We start from the raw sequence: 22,837 nt of genomic DNA, 5'->3' as shown, positions 1-22,837 counted from the left end.
TCACAGTGTGAACATCCTGTAGTGTAAGGACACAAACCTAGATGGTGTAGCCTGCCACACACCCACATGTCAGGGCCCCTGTTGTATGTAAAATGCAGCACGTGACAGTATACTGTAGGACTGGGTTTTTAACCAAATCTCTCATTACCGCTCTCATTGTATTGTGCTATGTCTTGGAGGCTTTGGAATAAGTTTTATAGAAACGATAATATTTGAACTAAGGCTCAAATTATGGGCAAGATTTTGTTAGATAATGATGACGGAGGAATATTTTAAAAATTGAAAACCATTTGAGCAAATATTCACAGATCTCAAAGTGATCTCAAAGTGTATTTCATTCTAGAAAAAGCAAGTAATGATTTTAGTAGTAGAGGGTCTTTAGAAGGGTAAAGAGAAGTAAAGCTTTAAAAGTTGGATTGGATGCTATTGTGAAGGACGTTGTCTTCATCAGTTCCAGCTGCTGAAACAATACCACAAACTGTGTAACTTGTAAACCACAGAAATTTATTTCTCATAGTTTTGAAGGATGGAATCCAAGAACAGGGCCTGCAGGATTCTAGTGAAGGCCCTCTTCTGGGTAGCAGACTGCTGACATTTCACTGTGTCCTCACTTGGTGGGAGGAGCTGGGAAGCTCTGTGGGGTCTTTGTTATAGGAACATTAATCCCATTCATGAGAACTCCACCCTCAAGACCTAAGCATCTCCCAAAGGTCCCACCTTTATCTCTGCGAGTAGACAGCACTTTTAAAATTACTGGTTAAAAAGGAATGGGGGAGGTGAAAAGGGGGCCTGTTCTCTCTGAGAAGTAGAATAAATTACTTAACTTATTTACCGAAAGTTTCTGAAGTTTAATTTTTAAAATAAGGGAAAATAAATTTTTTTTTAACAGATATGAAATTCTCATTTTAACTTGTAGGCCCACATGTTTTTTCAAAATCATGCACAGTTGTAGCAAGAGCTGCTTAGTTGAACTGACAATCAAGCTGGGCTTTCTGTAATAATTTTCCAAATTGTGAGTGGTAGTCTGTCCTAACTTTATTTACAAGGCAAGAACATTGATCCCCTAGTACCTATAGCAAATAACTTGTTTTTAGTAAAGAAATGTGAGTAGACTTTTAAAAGGCCATTTTTCATTTTATTAGTATCATGTTTATCGTATTAGTATTAGGTAGTTACAGTTATTTAAAAAAAATTTAAAGTGGGGGTGCTTAAGCATTATAAACACAAATAGTGTTTCATGTGAATACTTGCCCTTTATTATTTCATGTAATTTATGAGTATTTCTTTTCTTCTTTCCTTTTTAAGGAGGCTACCATGGCTCAGGACTCTCCCAAAAATTCAGTAGCAGAAATCCCGGTTACTAGTAATGGAGAGGTTGATGACGCCCATGAACATGGCTTTAATAGGGTAAGTACACTTTACTTTCTTTTAATGCAAAGAATTGTGATAAGCTCTTCAATGTTGATGCAAAAATAATAAAGTTTAATTTAGTCTTATTTTCTTAGATTGGCTGAAATGCCAGGAATCTAATGTTATGTAAGGATTACTATGTAGGTTATGTTAGTGATTTCTCAAGATTAAGTTCCAGGCTATGGTGTTATTAGTAGTAATTCTGTTGAATTATCAGAACAAAAGTGTCAGACAATGGCATGTCATTTTATAAAACTACTTAATTTTATTTGTAATAAAGTAAAAAACTGCAGATTATTTAATCAATTTTCTGTGTGTCCTTATATAATTCCTAAGTAGGCTGCTCCTGATTTTACTCTTCACTTTATAAAGTGGCATACTTGACTCAGTGGAAAATGAAACTTGGGGTACTTCTGGTTTCCTCTTATTTGAAATTGAAATTTAATACGTTTTAATGTAATGCCATGGGTTTAGAGACAATTTAGGCTCAGATTTTGGTTGTGCCATTTCTAGTGGTGTAACTTTGGTCAGGTTTTTAATAACCTCGTGTAGTTTTTGTTTTCTAGTCTCTAAAATGAGAATCTTACTTTCATGGGGATAAGTTAATATTGAATGAAATAAATAATGATAGTGATGGCTATTATTCCTGGAAATACATTTAACATCCCTTTTATGCTCTTTGATACATGTGTGCAAATTTAACTTTACAATAGTTTTCATAGTCTTAGAAAGTAATGGTGGAAAGATTTGAATTATTTTGCAGTGTAAGCAGAATTTTTTTTAGTTTTCACTTTGCGTTTTTAAAACTATTAAAATCACAATCAACAAGCAACTATAAACCGAGTCACACCGTGGGGGTTGGGGGAGGGGAGGAGGGATTAGGGTCAAAATAAGGGGGGTGGGAATTGTTTGGGGAATATAACCAAGATGAAAATGCATACATTGTGCAAAAATGAAAAATGATGTGAAAAATATATAAAATAAAATGAAATTTAAAAAATAAATAAATAAAAATTAAGTTTATACACACACACACAGAAAAAAACCCCTAAAATCATTAAGAAGGTGATACTGTACATCAGGATTACTGAATCTCAGCACTACCAACATTTGAAGAAGGTAATTCCTGGTGGCATAAGGTTATCCTGGACCTGTGGGACAATCCCTAACCTCTTCCAAGTAGATAACAGTAGCGCCCTCCAGTTGTGACAAGCAGAAATATCTCCGCACATTGCCAAATGTCCCAGAGGTGATAAGAAACTCACCTCTGGTTGGAGATGCACTGTTTTAGGTAGATTATTTTAGTCAATTTTAGAAAATTAGATTGAATTTCACTTTTTAAAAAAGATTTATTTTATTTATGCATATGAGAACTGGGGTGTAGGTCAGAGGTACGGGGGTGGGGGTTTGAGAGGATTCAGAGTGGGCAGCAGTACAGGTGGATCTACTGAAATACACTGCTGAGGGGAGCAATAGGCAAGACAGGAGAGGTCTGCTGTGCCATGTGGGTTAGCTCCCTGCCCGGGGACCGAACTCATGCTGTTGTGACTGGCAATAGCTTGATAGCACTGAGACTTTAATCCCCCGCACCACCCGGGAGGCCACGAATTTCACTTACTTTGTCTCAGCAGGCCTTTGGGAAGGAATAAAGGTATCTTCAAGCTTGAGGTTTGTTAATGTAATTGCAAATGCTTTAACTAACTTGGCTTCTAAACCCATGTGACCCAGTATAGAGTGACTCAGAAGAGACTCTTAAATTCTGAGCACACAAAGGAAGTTTTCACTTTAGGTTTTAGTTTTTCTAGTGCTTGAAAACATTACGACACACCTGAATAATAAGGAACTTAAGTCACCATCATCAGACTACCAATCACTTTATATAAATTTCTGTTAACTCTTATAACTCATTATACTGGGATCTTAGTTAATGGCTTCATCTTATTTTGGTAACAGTTCCTCTAGAAAATTTATTCTGCAAATATTTAGTGCTTGTGCAAATATATACCGCTGGTGATGAAATAGGGAACAAAAATGACAAAAACACCTGCCATCAGGTGTTCTTACTTTCATGGGGATAAGTTAATATTCTAATAGACCGTCTAGTCAAAGTTAAGGACCAAGAAAAATGTGTTTTATTTTTAAGATTCACCTCCCATCTTAAGCCTATTCTTTTTCTTCTTGACCTTTTTTCCCCTTCCTTTTTCTTTTCTTTCTTTTTTTGAGATAGTTTATATACAGTAAAAAGCCCAGATGTTGTGTCCAACTTAATGGACCCACCATCTGCATCAAAATGCAGAAAAGTTCCAGAACCTTAGCTGACTCCCTGTTCCCCGCTTCCGGGTGGTACTCCTCTGTCCCTCCCTCCCAGGGTAGTCACCACTGCTCTGTTATCAGGTTGCTTATAGCTGTTCCTGACTGAAATAAATGAAATCATACAGTGTTTATTTTTTTTATTGGCTTTCACTCAACATTGTATCCATGAAATTCATACATTTGTTGCTTTTATTTGTGATTTAGCTTTTCATTATGTTAAAATACCCCAATTTGTACATCCATTCTTCAGGTGATAGATATTTAGGTTTTTGTAGCCTGTGGCTATTATGAATAAACCTGCAGTAACCATTCTTAAGTAGGTCTTTTGGTGTACATGATAATCACCATTTCTATTGGATATAGAGCAGGTCATCAAACAGTGTCATTTCATTCATTGTCGTTTTGTTATAACATTGATGAGAGAAAAGAATCCCAGCTAACATAGAATGAAAGGATATTATTTGAGGACCTGCTTTTGTTATTTTTGCTTCAAGTCACAGTTTCCACGAATCTGTCTTTGTCCTTAAGTGATGATTTGCTGCACATCCAAGAGTGAAATTGCCAGGCCATGGGTATACTAATGTTTGACTTTGGTAAATATTGTCAACTACTTTTATGAAGTAGCTGAACCAGTGAGAGTCCTGCCAGCAGTGAATGAGTTTTCTAGTTGTTCTACCTCCTTGCCTGCTCTGGGTATTATCATAGCTTTTATTTTCAGCCATTTCTGATGGAAGCATAATGGTATCTCATGGTTTTAATATGTTTTTATTTCTTAACATTTTCATATTTTTATTGACCATTTGGATCTTTCTGAAGTATCTTTTCACATTGTTTGCCCATTTTTCTTTTGGGTATATACCCTTTTCCTAACTTACCAATATTTATAGGAGTTATTTATATATCCTGGATATAAATTGTTTGTTTGAATATGAATTATTAGCCTTCCTTTCTATAACTTGCTTTTACATTTTATTAATGGTTTCTTTTGATAAGAAAAAGTTTTCAATTTTAATGAAGTCCAATTTATTAGTGCTTTTCTTTTAGTGATTTTTGAGATCCTTTTAAAGGACATCTTTGTCTAGCTTGGTATCGTTGAAGAATGTTCTTTTTTTAATTAATATTTTATTTTATATAGTTCTTACATCATTTTTCATTTTTGCACAATGTATGCATTATCATTTTGGTTATATTCCCCATACAATTGCACACCCCCCCTTATTTTGACCCTAGTCGTTCCTCTCCCCTTCTCTTCCCCCTCCCCCTATAGTGTGTCTCTGGTTTATAGTTGCTTGTTGATTTTGATTTTTACTTTGTATTAGTCTTTTTCCTGGTCCCTTATTTAGGTATTCTAAATTCCTGCTATGAGTGAGACCATCTGGTATTTTTCTTTTTCTTTCTGACTTATTTCGCTGAGCATGATCCCTTCTAGCTCCATCCATGTTGCTGCAAACTGCATGTGTTTATCTTTTTTGATTGCTGAGTAATATTCCATTGTGTATATATACCACATCTTCTTGATCCAGTCATCTGTTTTTGGGCATTTGGGTTGTTTCCAAAGCTTAGTTATTGTAAATAGAGCTGCTATAAACATAGGGGTGCAGGTGCTCTTTGGAATTGATGTTTCTGTGTCCTTTGGATAAATACCTAGGAGTGGAATTGCTGGATCATATGGAAGCTCTATGTTTAGTAGGTCCAGAAATCTCCACACAGCTCTCCATAGTGGCTGGACCAGTTTGCACTCCCACCAACAGTGCAGGAGAGTTCCTATTTCTCCACAACCTCGCCAGCATTTGTTGTTGCTAGTTTTTTTAATATGTGCCATTCTCACTGGTGTGAGGTGGTATCTCATTGTAGTTTTGATTTGCATTTCCCTGATTACAAGTGATGCTGAACATTTTTTCATATGTCTGTTGGCCATTTGCATTTCCTCTTTGGAGAAGTTTCTTTTTAGTTCTTCTGCCCATTTTTTGACTGGATTATTTTCTGAAGAATGTTCTTTTTCTAAAGGGTTTATTATTTTGCTTCTTATGCTTATATCTGCAATTCATCTTGAATTACTAATGTTTGTGTGTGGTGGAAAGGAGGCATTAAGATTTTCTTTTTTTCTCCTTCCTATGAATATCCATTTGTTATTCATCATTTATTGAAAAAAGTGTTCTTTCTCCACTGGAGGCTTTTGTTAATCAGATGATCATATATATATATGTATGTATATATGTATGTATATATGTAAGTTTATTACTGTACTCCCTGTTTTATTATTTGATCTTTTTGCCCTTCTATTAATACCACATTATCTTACTTATGACAGTAATTAAAGTTGGAATAAATATTAGCTTCAACCTTTTATTCCTGGTAGTTAATTCCTCCAGTTCCATTGTTCTTTAAGGTTACCTTGTACCTATAAACCCATTCATAAGTCTTTTGAGTCGCACTGAAAAAATTTTTTTATCCTTCCAAATTTTAACTTTAGAATAAAGAGTTTCATTAAAGTGAGTTTAAAACATAACATCTGTATGAGTTCTTTGCCTATGAAGTCAAATTCAGTTAACTTGTTGCTTTGTAAGTTTATTCATTGGTTAATGTCAGATTCTCTTTTTGAAGATTCTCCTGAAATATTATTTCACATTCTATTGAGAGAAGGTAAAGAAGGAAAAAAAATAGATCTTGTCGGGGAGCTGTCCCCTTATTGGATGTGAACTTTACCAGGGAGCAGAGCTCCTTAGAAGCAATTATCCACTTCAACCAGGCCACTCCCACTCTACCTCCCTAAAGAAATTCAGTGCATTGAAACATGTTTCTGTCCCTACCTCCTTTTATGAAAAATAAAAGCAGTATGAGAGTCTCATATATTTAATATCCTTTAATTAAAATAAAAATTGGCTATGTGCTCCTTTTCCCTGTAAGTTAAAACAATTATTCAAGAAACCTCTTCTGTTTTGACTACATTGTGCTCAAGATCTATTAGGCATATATTTGCCAAGTTTTGGCACATTTTCCTTCCTTTATTTTCTTGAGCAATAAAAGGGAAATTGCATTTAAACTCCCAATTCATGTTTCCACTTTAATATGTATATAATTTCATAGGGAAAATAAGTGTTAAAATGTGTTACTTAGAATTTGACATTATTTTCTAGACTAGTAAAGAGATCTCATATGTAAAACTGAATCATAACCAGAGTTTTCTGAGGTAATTTATAAGTCTAGTTTTATATAAAATTAAGGTATCTGTCAAGTTGTTATAACTTGACTGGCCATTTGGCGTCACTGTGGCACAGGCAGTGAAGCTGTAAATGTTTCTGTTCCTGCTTTTGACTGTCTGCTTAGTTGTTCATTTGATTTCCTTTCTTAGTCTATCCTAGGAGAGTCCTGGTTAGATTCCTACTCAACATTCATATTTATGTAGAAATTATGATGGAAGAACTCATCCTAGAAATCCCCAGCAGCATTTTACATGTTAATATTTTTATTAAGATGAGAGCCAACAGCTATGTGTAGGGTGTGTGGGATGTATAATGATCTTAGTATATTATTGCAGTTTTTAATACTAAAAATACTTATAAGTAAAAATTAATTTGTGTTTTCAAAGATCAATAAAGTTTAATCACTAAAGAATACAAATCACTCTGACTTGCAAGCTACATGTTATTTATAATTTATGCTGTTTTAAGTGCTGGTCAAAATATTAGATTAGAAACGTGTGATCCTTGCCATGAGTTAATGAAGCAAATATTATAACACTGCTTGGTTGAAATGCCTTGCAAATTTGTATTGGGCAGATTTAGAAAAATTACCTTAGTACACAGAGCTAAGATGAAACTTTCCTGTGAACCCTTTCTCTAGGAAAATGTACATACACCCAAAACTTACCAAATTTTTAAAGAGTTTAGGGCCTGGGACCTCCCTGGTGGCGCAAGGGCTTAAGTGTCAGCACTATAAAGCAATCTGTAGCTACTGCAGCACGAGTTCAATCCCCAGCCAGGAAGGTGAACCACATGGCACAGCAGACCTCTCCTGTCTGTTGCTCCCCTCAGCAGTGTATTTCGGTCACTCTGCCTGTTCTGCTCCCCACTCTGTCTCTGGTGAATCCTCTCACCCCCTGCACCTCTGGCCTGTACCCCAGGTCTTGTATGCATAAATAAATGAATCTTTAAACAAAAGAGAGAGAGAGTTTAGGGCCTCCTATATTCTGCCTGTGGATCTTTAGGTTGCCTGGTCTTTGAAATTTCTGTTATACAAGTTTTGAGTTAAATCAAAAATTTTAGTTTGGTACAGTAGGAATCCCTTCAAGAGCCCCAAAATTCATTATTTTGCAACTGAGGGAAAGGGCCCTTGAATTTGCAATGGAATCACCGTATTAACTAGCTGTGCCAAAAGCTTGTGTGATTTTACTCTTGAGTGAGAGTAAAACACTCAGGGCTTTAAGGAAATGTTTGGTGAATGAATGAATAGGTGTTAGAGCCAGCACTAGAAACAAGGTTTCTAGACTTTCATGGAACATCAGGAAAGAGATAGGTGCTATTTGACTTGTTAAATTTTTTTTGTTTGTTTCTAATTTCTTAGTGTGCTTCTTTGTGGTGGTGATTATAGTTTATATATATTCAGTCTCTATTCTTTTAAGCTTTAATGCTTTTGTTGAGGTAAGTGGTTTCTCCATTCCTCTATACTTACCAGTCCGGATAGCATACTCTAGCCATCTGGACAAGATTTGGGGAGGACACATATCTTCTCCTCACCTTAATGTTCTTATTTATCTGCTTTTTCCAAGGTATTGGAATCACCTTTGGGGCAGAGACAGAGTGTGCACACAGTACAGTTTATGATTTATTGTAGTTGCTCAACGGTGGGATGAATTTCAGTATAAGGACTTCAAGTTTAATGTTTTTGACTTCAGCCATTCTACCCTGAAGTTTGAATAGGGTATGATGACAGTTTGTCTTCATACCATTTAGTGATACAATAGAACATTCAGTTTTTGTATTACTCACATGTAAAAGCTTAGCAGCTCAGTCATTAGCAACATGGGTGTAGTGCAAGTTTTTCCAAGGATTAGTTTTTACCAAATGTATCTCTTGGACCCTTTTAGAGTATGACAAATGTTTCACAAGGTATGTCGAAGTATTTAGCCCATGCAAATCTAGATTTATTTTAATGTTTACTTTTTAAGTATAGAATATATTATTAGTGCTATTACCACAAATTAAGTTCTAAAAATATTTTATATATACATCTATTAAATTAACTGAAATTTGTGCATAAATATATTATTTTTAATAAAAGGCTGAAGCCTTTTCTAAATTAATCTGTAGATTGTGCCTTTACTTACAAGTAAAAACTATCATAAATAATTTTTTTTTATTTCTAGGGGTAATAGCTTTGAATATAGTAACAAAAAATATATCCACAGTGAGAATCTTTGAGTGTATTCAGCATTTTGTTGATGCAAGTTGGTATGTGATTTCATTCTTACTAAACTTCAGTATTACTTAGAATCTAGACCAAGGTGGTTGAGAGGTGTGTGGCCAAGAGGACAACCGGTAAACCACTAACAGGTAGTGATACAATAAGATGTTGTAAAGTATTTGTTACCAAGGAGAGAGGGAGAGGAGGGGAGACTGGGGGGGGGGGGGAGAGAGAGAGAGAGAGAGAGAGAGAGAGAGAGTGTGAGTGTGTGTGTGTGTATATTAAAATGGAGAAAATAGCTAAGTCAGGAGGTTTGCTGTCTTGATCAGGTGGAAAACAGATATAGGTGGAGATTATAGTCATAAAGTGAATTATTAGACTTAAGACTACAGATGTGTTGCTTCCTGAGGGATCACAAGGTCTAAAGACTGACCATGGAGTTCAGGTTGCCTAAGTGGAACAGGTGTTGTACTGTGTTAGTCTACTGTATCTTTTATCTGCCCCCATACTTTTTTTGGTCCCTTGTCCAACTACAAATTACCATGTCTGAATCAAAACTGCCAGCTTTAGGCGTCCTACAAGTATTTTGAGCTAATAGCCTATGGGGAGAGAGAATATAGACAAACTGATTTTAATGCCATGTACAAAGTATTATGTTAGGTCATAGGTCAAGTACAACATGTTCTGAGAACTGTTAGGAGGAGTATGGAAATATTTTGAGTATTTGCTGCCCAAGCTGAATCTGAAGGATAAGCTAGTAAAGAAGGATGAAGAATGTTCTTAAAAAGGACAACTATAAAGACCTAAAAAAAGTTCAAGACTATCCACTATTGATGCAATGGAAGTTGAGGGAAGGGGGCAGATGTGAGAGAAATGAGGCAAAAGAGGTACTGCAAGAGGTTCAAACCATGTTGAGGAATTTGAACTTGACTTAAAAGCAGTGAAGGGCCCCTAAATGGCACACCGGTGGACATGTCTCAACCAGATTGGCATGTTAAGAAGTTCTTAACCTACAGTTAGAAGAATGAATGTCAAGGAGGGCAAGATTATTGACAGTTAAAATCAGGGAGTTCACCAAGGGAAGAGGAGAGGGAAGACTTGTCGGCTTGTCCCCTGAATAGAAGCTATAGGGAAAAAATCACAAGCCCTTTTAAGAGGAGGAATACTGGAAGAATATTCTGTAAGGAAACTAAGGAAGAGAAGAGTTTATGTAATTTATAGAATGCTTGGCAAAATCTTATAGATGGTTGTTATAGTACATGCTTTGAGTATCACTCCTTTATTCAAGATTTCTCTGATTTGCCCTAATTAGAAGAGAAAGAGTAATTAATCTCTAATTGTGTTGTTTCTATACTGTAGTGTTGTACATCTTATAAGGGTGTATGTTTTAAAACAAATTTACTGAATGTTTTTTGTTTTCTGTGTGTTGGTTTTGCACTAACTATAGTTCAAAAGCAGATTATCACACTAAATTGTAAATTCTAAAATTACATTTTAGCTCATTCTTAACCTGCGAAATGGAGGTAATGTTATTTTGGCTGAAAATGAGCACCGTTTTTCCAGTTTTCTGGAAACTGTTACTTACAAGTATAATTCTTTTCTTTAAAAAAGACTTAAAATATACATGAAACTTTTGTCAAAAGTATTTTGTTTTTGCTTAATTGTTTGGAAATTTATTTTAAAACTATTAAAGATTCTAGCATTATCCTAATAGTTGAGTAGAAAGTTAACTTCAAATTTATCCCATTTTATTGTGCCTTTGTTAGATACAACTTTGCAAAATCTTAAACTTTTAGTTGCATGTCAGCAACATAAAAATGCAAATTAGGAATTTTATATACTTGATTATAAATGGAGTCATTGTCTCTCAAATATATTCTGGACACTATAGAAATAAATGTATTACAGATCTTTATAAAGTTATTAAGCCAGGCGCAGCCTTATTACTGAGACACTTTAAAAATGTGAGGGTTATTTAAAAGCACATTTAAATTTATGTGAGCTATGAGGCTAAATTATATGACTTACAGAATGTGTGATTTACAATAAACAGTCAACAAGCTCATAAAATACAGTTATCTCATAAGTCATGCATTCCTCTCACATAGTCCATATCATTTTGTGTTCCACTTAGCTGCCAGACCACTGCCAAAATGATAGGTCTGTTCAGAATCTGAAAGCACCCATTTGTACCACTTTTAGTGAGGCTCCTTCTGTTAGTAACAGTTTAGATATAGAAAGACCTTACTGCTTTTCAGATTGTGTGGCAGTTTTACATAAAGGATATGACTTTTTTCTGGAAGAACTTTTGTTTGTTGAGTAAAGGACCCTAAAGTTCCCAATGGCAGGCTATTCATCTTGTTTTTAACAAGATGTCATATACTCAGAGAACTGGAAGTCTCTTCTAGACTACACTGCATGACAAAATGGAGGGTGTGCCTTGAAAATTTAGGTAATCAGGGCCTCCCTGGTGGCGCAAGGGGTTAAGCACCACACTATGAAGCAATCCGCAGCCTCTGCAGCATGAGTTTGATCCCTGGCCCGCCAGGGAGAAACCCACATGGCAAGGTAGACCTCTCCTGTCTCGCCTGCTGCTCCCCTCAGCAGTATATTTCGGTCAATCTGCCTGTTCTGCTCCCCACTCTTATTTCTGATGGAGCCTGTCACACATACCCCCCCCCCCCATCTCTGGCCTGTACCCCAGCTCTTGTATGCATAAATAAATAAATCTTTTAAAAAAAAAGAAAATTTAGGTAATCAGATATCCATCATAACTACTATTTAACCTGTTAGTGACTCCTTTCTTTCTCTCTTTTCAAACATTACTACTATAAGTCCCTTTTTTTTTTTTTTTTTGTGGGACCCTTGCCGGTGGCTGCAGAGGCTGCAGGCAACCTCGCAACCCAGCGCTCAACTGTTGCGCCACCAGGGGAGGCCCAAGTCCCTTTTTTTTGAATTTCCACAATATTCTGTGGTGATCAAATGAATAAAGTGCTTTCAGATAAGTTCCAAAAAGACACCAAATACAAAACACAACTTGTATTGCTATTTGTATGCTGTTTGAGTATAATTTTTTGTACCTTATATTTTGAGAGGTGTCTTTGGTACTTTTTCTCTTAGGGAAAGCTGAAAATCTTGGAAGACTTAGAGCAAGGCAACATCCAAGGAAACAATTCTGAAATTAGTTGACCTTAATGACTAAGCTTGTAAAGTTTAAGAAATATCTTGGTAGCTTGACAGTACTTTATTTTGTAAGTAATATGTCTAGAAAAGCTTGTCTGGTTTTAATGTAACTATGAATAAAAGGATTGATAATGTTTAAAACTAGAAACCATTGATTTAGATATTACAGAATAAACTCAGGGGCCTCCCTGGTGGCACAGGGGTTAAGACACAACCTATGAAGCTGTCCGCAGCTTCTGCAGCATGAGTTCAATCCCTGGCTGGCCAGGTAGCAACCCGTTGCGCAGCAGAACTCTCCTGACTTGTCCACTGCTCCCCTCAGCAGTGTATTTCGCTCAATCAAATAAAAAAAATTAAAAATTAACTGAAAGGGGTAAAAAATCATTAAGTAAAATAAACAGACTCAGATTTGATTTAAAAATAGTAAGTAAATAAAACTCAGTATACAGAATGATTTTTGTTTCAAGCACTCTTCAAAATAATACACAAATGAAAAGGATATTGTCCTGTGACAAGAGGTTTTAAGTGATATTAGGAAATAAGTGAAATGGAATGAAGACTATTCCTCTATTTTGTACTAGTAGGAAACTATTGGTAGGAAATTGCAAGTTAGAACATATTTGTGTTGATATGTTTAAACTTTAGTAGATTATGAAATAATGATTTTTAAAAGGTATTTCTTTAAATCGTTCAGAAAACATACTAAAATGAATTCTGTTACATATTGTTACCACTTCTGTTTAATTTAGTATTAAAGTAGACTGTTTTGGTGAAAAATCAGACAACAGAAAATAAAAGGAATACCAATTGAAAAAGAGGAAGTGAAACTGTCATTGTTGGCAGACAATGTGATATTATATGTCAAAAACACTAAAAACTCCACCAAAAAGCTATTAGGAACAATAAAACATGGGGAAAAAAAATTGGCAGTACATTTCATGACATCAGTGATAAAAATGTTTTTGGAGATAGAGGCAGATTATAAAATCAACATACAAAAATCCATTGTATTTTTACATACAAACAATGAATGAGAAGAAAAAGAAATTAAGAAAATAAAAATTCCATTTACAATTGATCAAAAAGATTGGAATACCTAAGAATTAATCTAACCAAGAAAGATGAAGGACTTAAACAATGAAAAGTATAAGACTTTGCTAAACCGTACAGATCATGACACAGGCGATAGACAATCTATGCTCGTGGATGGGGAAGATCAATATAGTCAGAATTACTACTCTACCCAAAATTAGTACTTAATACTGTATTCATCAAAAATACCGTCAGTGATCATCAAAGAAATTGAACAAAAATGTTGAAATTTATATGCAGCCATAAAAGGCCTCAATTACCTAAAGCAGTCATGACAGAAAAGGACAAGGAGAGAAATGGAGGCATCGCGTTACCTGAGATTAAACCGTACTATAAAGCAACAGTATTCAAAGCAATAATGGAATAAGGGATGGTGGTGGGGAAAAGTTTACTATCCTTCTCTTCCACACCCCTCATATTAGTCTAAAATGAGCAGACACTTCTCTCTTTCCTGTCCTGCAGTATGTATAGTGTCCAGAGCAATGGCTGTCATGAAGTTGGTGCTCATTAAATGTTTGTTCAATGAATAAATAAATTCTTTGTGTTCTAGAACTCAGGCAGTACTTTTGCCCTTCCTCTTGGTTCTCATGGACATAGATCCTGCACTGAATTCCTCTTATACTTTAACACCAACTTCAACTTTTATGTTAATGTTTGCATATCTTGTCTCTCCAGTGAGGCTCGGACTGTACCTTATCTTGGCTCAGAAAGCCTAACATATAGTAAGAGTAAGCAAATGCTCATAAAATTAATTTAAAAGTAAACCAATGGCAGCTTCTTAATCTATATTAATCTATATATATTGTTGAGTCATAAGTCCTTTAGTGCATTCAACAAATTTATTTATTCAATACATACTTGCTGAATATGTACTACAACTCAGTTACTATTTAAGGATATAACAATAAACAAAGTAGGCAATATCCCTGCTCTCATGAAAATATAGCAGAGTGAGGAGAGACAAAAATAAGCAAATATACACATTATTTCATAACTGCCATGAGAACAATAAAACAGGGTAAGCAGAGAAGGGAGTTCTGGTGTAGAGGTTGCAGGGATTGCTACTTCATACAGTGTTGGGAGAAAACTTGTGTGGCTGAAGGAGCAAGTTCTGTGGATTTCTGGTAGGAGAGCATTCCAGGAAGAAGGAATAAAAGTTCAAAGGCCCTGAAACAGATGTAGTTTTATTGTTTTTGAAGAAACTGCATGGGGGGAAAAAAAAAAAAAAAGAAACTGTATGGCTGTAATACTGAGGCCAGTAGATGAATCAAAGTATAAAATTCCTTAAGAATATTAAATAGTCTGAATTTGACTTCGAGCCACTGGAGGGTTTTGTATAGGGGATAACTGGTTGACGTGTAGAATTAGAGGTGTGTGTCATGGATTGAAGTACTGATGCCAGTTGGGGCGGGTCTTGGAATAATCCAGGTGATGCTGGCCTAGACCATGGTGGTACTGGAGGAGGACAAGGGATGATAATTAATTTGATCCTGGATGTACTTTTTTAAAAAAAAAAAATTATACAAGAGCTGGGGTATAGGTCAGAGGCGTGGGAGGGTGAGAGGATTCAGCACAGAAAGAGCAGGGAGCACAACAGGCAGACAGACTGAAAGCTCTGCTGAGAGGAGCAGCGGGCTAGAAAGGAGAGGTCTGCTGCACCATGTGGCTATCTCCCAGCTGTCCAGGAATCGAACCTATGCTGCAGAGGCTGCGGACAGCTTCACAGCGCTGCGATCAACCCGCTGTGCCATCGGGGAGGCCCGATCCTGGATGTATTTTGAGGATAGATCTGATAGGATCTGCTTTTGGTTTAGATGTGGGTATGAGAGAAAAAGAAGAGTCAAATTTTTAGGTAATATTTTGGTGGTAGTGATGCCATTAACTGAAAGCAGAGAAAATATGGTGGCATTATTTTGTTTTGTCTATTGCGGGATGAAGATTTCCTGTATAATCAATTCCTGTTGGACATACTAAGTTTGAGGTGCCTGACAATATCTGAGTGTGATAGTCAAAATTGAGCATTGTCAATGTATAAATAATTTTTAAGACTTGAATAAGATCACCCAAGAAATGAGTACAGAAGAGAAAATCCTCTGACCGAACCTTTGGGGACTCCAGGATTTGGAGGAGATATCAGCAGAAGAGACAGTGAAACACATAAGCTGGCATAAGAAGAAAGCCAAAGCCAAGAGTGTTCTGAGGCTAGGAGTTGAAAGTGTAACAAGAACTACCATTTATGTCTGTTAAGTTTTTTTTTTTTTTAAAGATTTATTTATTTATACAAGCACTGGGTACAGTCAGAGAAGCGCGGGAGGGTGAGAGAATTCACCAGAGTGGGGAACAGAACAGACTGACTGACGAAATACACTGCTGAGGGGAGCAGTGCGCATGTCAGGAGAGGTCTGCGCACCAAGTGGGACCCTTGCTGGTGGCCAGGGATCCAATCGGTGCTGCAGAGGCTGCGGGCAGCTTCGTAACCCAGCTCTCAACTGCTGTGCCACCAGGGGAGGCCCTATGTCTGTTAAGTTTTGACTTTGCAAATTGGAGAACTCAAACTGTTGTCAGTTTTGGAAATACAGTTATGCATTATATGTGGTAGGTGGAGTATTAAGAATGGAATTAAAGATATCTTTACTATATCATGAACTCGGCATTATTATGAAAAGCCAACAAAATCCATTTATAGACACTACTTATGAAAATTGGGTAATACCTCATATGCAAGCCAAGGGAAAGAAACTGTTCATTAGAAATCTGTTTCTTGGCTTTCTTTTTTAACTATAATACTCAGTGTTTGGTATTTACCATGGTTAAGTCTCAATTACCAGCTAATTTGCAGTTAGGTTCACTAATATCATGTTTAGCATAAGTCTAAATAAATATTAAGAATTTCTTTTACTTCACCCTAATTGAAGTCAGAGAATCCCTCTTAAACTAGCTAACTTCAAAATCAAAGGAAAATTAATATAGCAAATGAATGATTTTATTTATGCTGACCAGGCTTATCATGAATATATTTTCTGAGTTTTTTAATAGACGTGGTTTTTTGTCATCTTAATTTTGTTTTTTAAAATGATTTTCCAGGTGTATCAATAGAATTCGAAAATAGAATTTCTTAATATCTGCCTCCAGTTTTGCTCTAGAATAATGAATGTATTTTGTATTTGATATATACTGGACCTTTTACTAGCAAATGTTGCTGAGTTTGCCGTTGATAATATAACATTACAGAATGTTTTGACAGTATGGGGAATACTACATAATAGAGAAAAAATAGTTTGGGATGTGATTAAAAGGATACAATTATGCTGAACTGTTACATGGTATGAGTTTTTTTTACAGAAACTTTCTCTTTTACTTAAATGTCACTTAGGATTTGAAGCGTTCATTACCAGCTGGACTTGGTCTCTCTGAAACCCAAATTACATCTCATGGTTTTGACAGTACCAAAGAGGGGGTTATTGAAGGAGGAGCATTTCAAGGTAAGAGCCCATATGTTTTTAAAGATGGCTCGTGTAAAGTAAAAATGCTACCTTTATTAATGAAGCATAAAAATTAAGCCCCTTATCCTGTGAGAAAACACTATTATAAATTTAATCCTTTTTCTCTTCAATTTAAATAATTTGCAAATTATTTAAGTCTTCGTTACATAAATAGATCAATAAGCAAAATTTCACTAGTTATTATTTAATAATTGACTTTAAAATACTGAAGTAAAAACTAAAAAATATACATTAAAATGCAGGTTTAGATTATTTTAGTTTGTAACCACAAAACCTATGGCTGTAAGTCAAAATTGATAGTATAAGTATACATTTCAAAAAAATTTGGAAAAGAAAACTTTTCCTACTAATTGTGGTAAACAGGACGGAGGCTTAATAGCCCACTCTCAGATTTGCTAAGAGGACTCTCAGGACTTAGTATATAGTCATATTCCCAGCTATAATTTATTACAGCAAAAGTATGCCATGCACAGTTTAGCAAAGACAAAGGATACTTGAGGCAAAATGGGGGGTTCTCAACATAAACTTCCAAGAGCCTTTTCCCAGGGCAGTAACAAAGGGCATGTTTAATAATTCCCCCCCCCCCCCCCCCGTCCCCCAGAAGGTAAGCAGCTTGGTGTAAAATGGTTTAGGCAGGGGACTCCCTGATGGCGCAAGGGGTTAAGCATCACCACTATCAAGCTACCTGCAGCTACTGCAGCACGAGTTGGATGGGGCTAGCCAGGGTGGTGACCTACATGGAGCAGCAGACCTCTCCTATCTTGCCCGCTGCTCCCCTCAGTGTAGATACGACTGTTCTGCTCCCCACTCTGCCTGGTGAATCCTCTCACCCCCCACACCTCTGGCCTGTACCCCAGGTCTTGTATGCATAAATAAGTAGATCTTTTTAAAAAAATAGATTAGGCATAGTAAAACAAGAGTCAATTTTATAAGCTGCTCTTTTTAAGAGTAAGTAGTGAGTCCTGTTATGTTCAGTTTTGTATATAACATGTATAATGTACATGTCTAAAGTTTTTTTCATTTTCACATTAGTTAACAAAAGTAGAGCTATGTAGACATTTGGGTGTAAAAGGGGCTGGTTTTTAACAACTGTAGTTAAAGTAGTAGCTATAGTTGATATTCCAGGAAGTGTATTACTTTTAATACTGCATTATTTTGCAAAATGAAAAAAAAATATTTCCATGCCTTTGCAGTCCTTAGCCCGCTTGCAGATAATTGTGTTTTGTATTTTTATTGCACCAAAGGTCAATACTTGATTCAACAACAACTTATATTTTGAAATATATTCTTTACTAAATGGGTCCTGGAAACAGGCATTTAGGACAATCCAGATTAACATCCTCTACTCTAGGCTGTAAAATGGACTGTCTAGTGACATCATTTATCTCCCTTTTATTCTGATGTTCAGAAAAACAAAGCTCTAGAAAGCAAGCATCAGTGTCATTATCTCAGTAGTCATTGTGTAGCATTGTGACAGTCTTATCTAGGGAATAATTTTGAATTTGAAAGGGTTGGCTCAGTGCCAAAAGAGTGCTTGAGGATAGAACTTTGTAAAATGTGACAGCATTTTCATTCATTACCAGTTTCCAAATTTAAACATCAACATGTAATAAAAGATATTCTTTTAAGATATTTTAAGTTTAGTTTGGTTTGACATTTGGTTTAGTCTTAAGTGAAATAGTATTATACAATAACTGATCATTATAAGCTGCCGTGCATGAGCTTGAAGATGCTGCTGTATCACACTTGCTTATAGATACAGCGTAATTCTTCAAATTGGAATGAAAACTTGTCTCATGATAATGGCAGTAATTTATGTCTCTGAACTATTACTTTTGTTATTCAAGTAACATTGGTTTCTAACATTATGTAAGTTTCAGATGCACAACATTGTATTTTGACATCTGTTGTATATATTACCTTTTGATCCCCACTGAAAGTCTGGTTTCCATCCACACCAGGCGCTTACCCTGTTACCTTTTCTGCCCTCCTCCCTATAGCTGTGATTACCAGAGCGGAAGGGGGCAAACTGACTTTAAAACATTTTTTTAATGCCAACTGCATTGTTGATCTGTATATTAAAAAGATAATCATTCTGCCCTACTCAGATTATTTAAGCATTTATTGGTAAGTTACAGGTATTTTAAGTGCCCTTGTTTTAAGACGTCTTCTCTAGATCAGTTGGAAAGGACCTGAGAAAAAAATTTTAAAACTTAGGAAATAAGTCTTATAAAAGATTCTGAAGGAGTTTGGGCTTTATTAGCTCTCTGGAAGAATTCTAAGATAACTGAATAGTGACTCTTTTACTTGAACAGTTACTTCAAGGAGAGTATTAATCATTTACTCCCATCTCTGGAGTAAATTTAGAAAAAATTACACTTAAATTTAGCCTCACAACAACAAATACTGGAATCTGCCTAACATATATGTTGCCAAATTAGTAGTGGAAATCATGAATAAATCATAATTCATAAGAGTCAAGTGTACTTGGTACATGACCTGTTGTAACGGGTTTCTGTCATTGTATTCATTTATTCATATTCCTAGATTTCTGTGGTTGAGATGAAGCAGAACTCATTCTCTAAATATAGTCAGTTAGCACAGATCCTAGGTTTTTAAGAACTATTTTTATTTTATTTGGTATTAGTGAGTGATTTCTGTATTTAATTTAGTATGAGTGGTTTAGAAGGTTAGAATGTTAAAGATATAGACAAGTGATAATTACCCTTGAAGGTAAAGCCAAAAAATTGAATTACCTAGTGAGCTCAATACTGCTTCATTTGCTACTTTAGTCTGTTGTTACATACATTATGCACATCTCATGTTGTGTCATGGCATTATTTCTTATGCAAGATTAATAAACAGTAATAACCAGAACAACAGGGCTGTGTTCCTAGGATTATCAAGAAAGGGAACTGCAGTAGTTGTCTCTTGTTGAATACTTCTTTATAATAGAAACACTTGTGCCTTGGATGGTAGAGATAGACAAGTCTTTGTTTAAAATGATGAGTAGACTATATAAGCTATTAAAATGCATTGCAACTCAACAAGTAACTTATGAATTAGTGTTTTTCTATATTGAATTTCATATTGGAGATATTATGGTATAAATTCAGAATATGGACATATTATGGAGAGTCTCTAATAAGCTGTTTTAATCTCACTGGGCCTCATTCCATGATTTAATGTTAGACTTGTTAATTTCCAGCTTCCCTTCCAGTGTTAAATTTTGTGGTCAAAATATTTAAAGAGACAAGACTCTGTCACTTCGAAAGGTAGTACCAGCCTATTTAGATCTTATGCATGTTTGGATTTTAAAATGAGATATACTCCAAACTAAGGTTTTCATATCAATAGAACTGGCTGCATCAGAACTATGTCTGGGACAAGCCCAATTTTTACTAATTGTAAGTAAATAAAATTAATGTTGATTCTATACTATTAAATGTTTTTAATTATAGCTTGATATATTATGTATTATTAGAGGAGTGGGGAAGAGTGTAACTGAGTCTTGCAGTTATTAAAATATTCTCAACCAAATATGGAAGGACCAATACTTTTTTTCAATTTTTTCTTAACTATCACTCCCCTGGATATGCACAGCCTTTAGAATTTCAAATTAAAAAAGCAATTGAAACTGTACAGTTTTCTTTGTTTTGATGCTGGACATTAGCAAAGTGTTGAGTAGTCACTTTCTTACTTTGTAGATAACTAAGACTAAGAGATGTTAAGTAATTTGCCAGGGTGTTCCTATTATGATGTGACAAATGGAACTGAATTTCAAATCCAGAGTTAGAATTTAAGACTCAGTTGTGTTTCATTTTAAAACTATTCTTTCCTTTGCTTCTCAAACTTAGTTGTATTTGGGAATCTTCTGAGTGGCTTTTGAAAAATGATAGATGCCTAATGTACAGCATGGTGACTGAATTTAATAATAAGGTACTGAGTACTTAAAATTTGTGATAATTGATTTATGATTTTGCTAAGAAAATAGATCTCAAATGTTCTTTTTTTATTTTTTAAAGATTTATTTATTCTTATACAAGAGCTGGGGTACAGGCCAGAGGCGTGGGAGGGTGAGAGGATTCACTAGAGACAGAGTGGGGAGCAGAACAGGCAGACGACTGAAATACACTGCTGAGGGGAGCAGCGGGTGAAACAGGAGAGGTCTGCCTTGCCACGTGAGTTTCTCCCTGGCTTGCTGGGAATCGAACCCGCGCTGCAGTCTGCGGACAGCTTCACAGCACCGCACTCAACCTGCTGCGCCACCGGGGAGGCCCGATCTCAAATGTTCTAACCACACACACAAAGGTGACTGAGTGATGGGCATGTTAGCTTGGTTGTGGTGATCATTTCATAGTGTGTACATGTAGCAAAACATTATGTATACCTTAAATATATATGGTTGGTTTGTTTTTTTTTTTAAAGATTTCTTTATTTACACAAGCACTGGGTACAGTCAGAAGCGTGGGAGGGTGAGAGAATTCATCAGAGCCAGAGCGGGGAGCAGAACAGGCAGAAGGACCGAGGTACACTGCTGAGGGGAGCAGCGGACGCAGCAGGAGAGGTCTGCGTGCCATGTGGGACCCTCTCCCGGTGGCCGCACTGCAGAGGCTGCACTGTAGCCTCACTGCAGAGGCTGCGGGCAGCTTCGCAGCCCAGCGCTCAACTGCTGCGCCACCAGGGAGGCCCAATAAATATATGGTTTTTATTTGTTAGAGAAAGACAGAATTATAACAGGTTAAATTGTTAAAAAAAGAAAAAAAACTACAGATTCCTGTCTCTCTGATGATCAGTAGATCTTGTAGATTGTTCCAGATACATTTACAGCGCCAGAAGTGATTGTCATGCTCAATCAGAATAACACTTTGTATCAGTGCTTCTGAAACTTCAGGATATAGGCGGATCAGCCAAAGTTCTAGTGAAAATGCAGGTTTTGGCTCAGTGTGTTTGGGACAGGGCCTGAGATTTTGCATTTCTAATGAGCTCCCAGGTGGCATAACTGATGTCTGAGAATAGCAGTGATACATACCTTGTGATATTCCATTTATGATTTGGGGCTGCGGTTCCTGAGGAGACTATGGATTCATTCACATTTCTATAATACATGCCTTAGGGTTTTTACTTGAAGAGCTTTCCTTTGTAAGCATAGCAAGTTATGAAATATTTAAGCTTTAAATCATTCAACTCTGAGACTTTAATCACAGTCTATTAATTGATTTGGTAATAACAGCGTCCAGGTAAACTCCTCTTTAGCTGTGGTCTTGCCAAGTTTCTTTTTTACAGTTACGTGTTTTGTTTGCTTTTAATAGTTTAATGAAAACCCAACCTGGTTACATCCACCTTTTATTAGTAATTTCCTACAAAAAAGCAAATATTTTAATTCCAATTTTAAATCCTAGTTTTTTGAATAATTTAAAGGAAATATCAGCAAATCTTTATTTATTTATTTTAGCAAATCTATATTTAAAACATACAATATGTGAAGGAAGAAAAAAGGATTTCACAGTTAAATATTTACCCTTTTCAGGTTCCCCAGCACCACCATTGCCATCTGTTATGTCTCCTAGCAGGGTTGCAGCTAGCCGACTGGCTCAACAAGGAAGTGATTTAATTGTTCCTGCAGGTATTCACTGCACTGGTTGGATAAAGCCCTTCTTGCTACTACTGAAGCTAAACTAATTCACTCAGTTTCATAATCGCTTGCCTTATATTCTTAGGTGTGTGTTTCTGGCTTTTTTGGTGGCTGCTTTTTTTTTTTTTTTAACAATAAGAGAAATAATCTTTCTAGCCATGCCTGTTTTTCTGGCTTTTCAGAGTTATTAGGCTTTATCTTAAACCTGTAATTTAATTCACAAAGGTTAAAAAACATTGTAAAATTTCAGACATTTTAAAGCATCCTCTCTTTGCCCTGAAAAAAGGCAAGTTCCCTT

At 35.9% G+C, this 22,837-nt stretch overlaps 1 protein-coding gene across 3 annotated transcripts in view; it reads left to right on the top strand.

The window, feature by feature from the left end:
- The window catches only part of ARFIP1 (ARF interacting protein 1), a gene marked incomplete at both ends in the record, with an annotated part of 64,090 nt that overhangs the window by 7,044 nt on the left and 34,209 nt on the right, over positions 1–22,837 (top strand). Inside the window, 3 exons of one of the 3 annotated variants that reach the window (XM_084246179.1) lie at positions 1,306–1,407; positions 16,775–16,883; positions 22,435–22,530. In XM_084246179.1, the coding sequence (XP_084102305.1) occupies positions 1,306–1,407; positions 16,775–16,883; positions 22,435–22,530 (307 nt within the window). Of the gene's footprint in view, positions 1–1,278; positions 1,408–16,774; positions 16,884–22,434; positions 22,531–22,837 lie in introns of those variants that run through there. The other 2 variants (XM_084246178.1, XM_084246180.1) reach the window with 2 other exon arrangements.

This window comes from Talpa europaea (assembly GCF_964194135.1).
Source record: "Talpa europaea genome assembly, chromosome: 10".
Lineage (NCBI taxonomy): Eukaryota > Metazoa > Chordata > Mammalia > Eulipotyphla > Talpidae > Talpa > Talpa europaea.
This window is presented reverse-complemented; position numbering and strand designations above follow the sequence as displayed.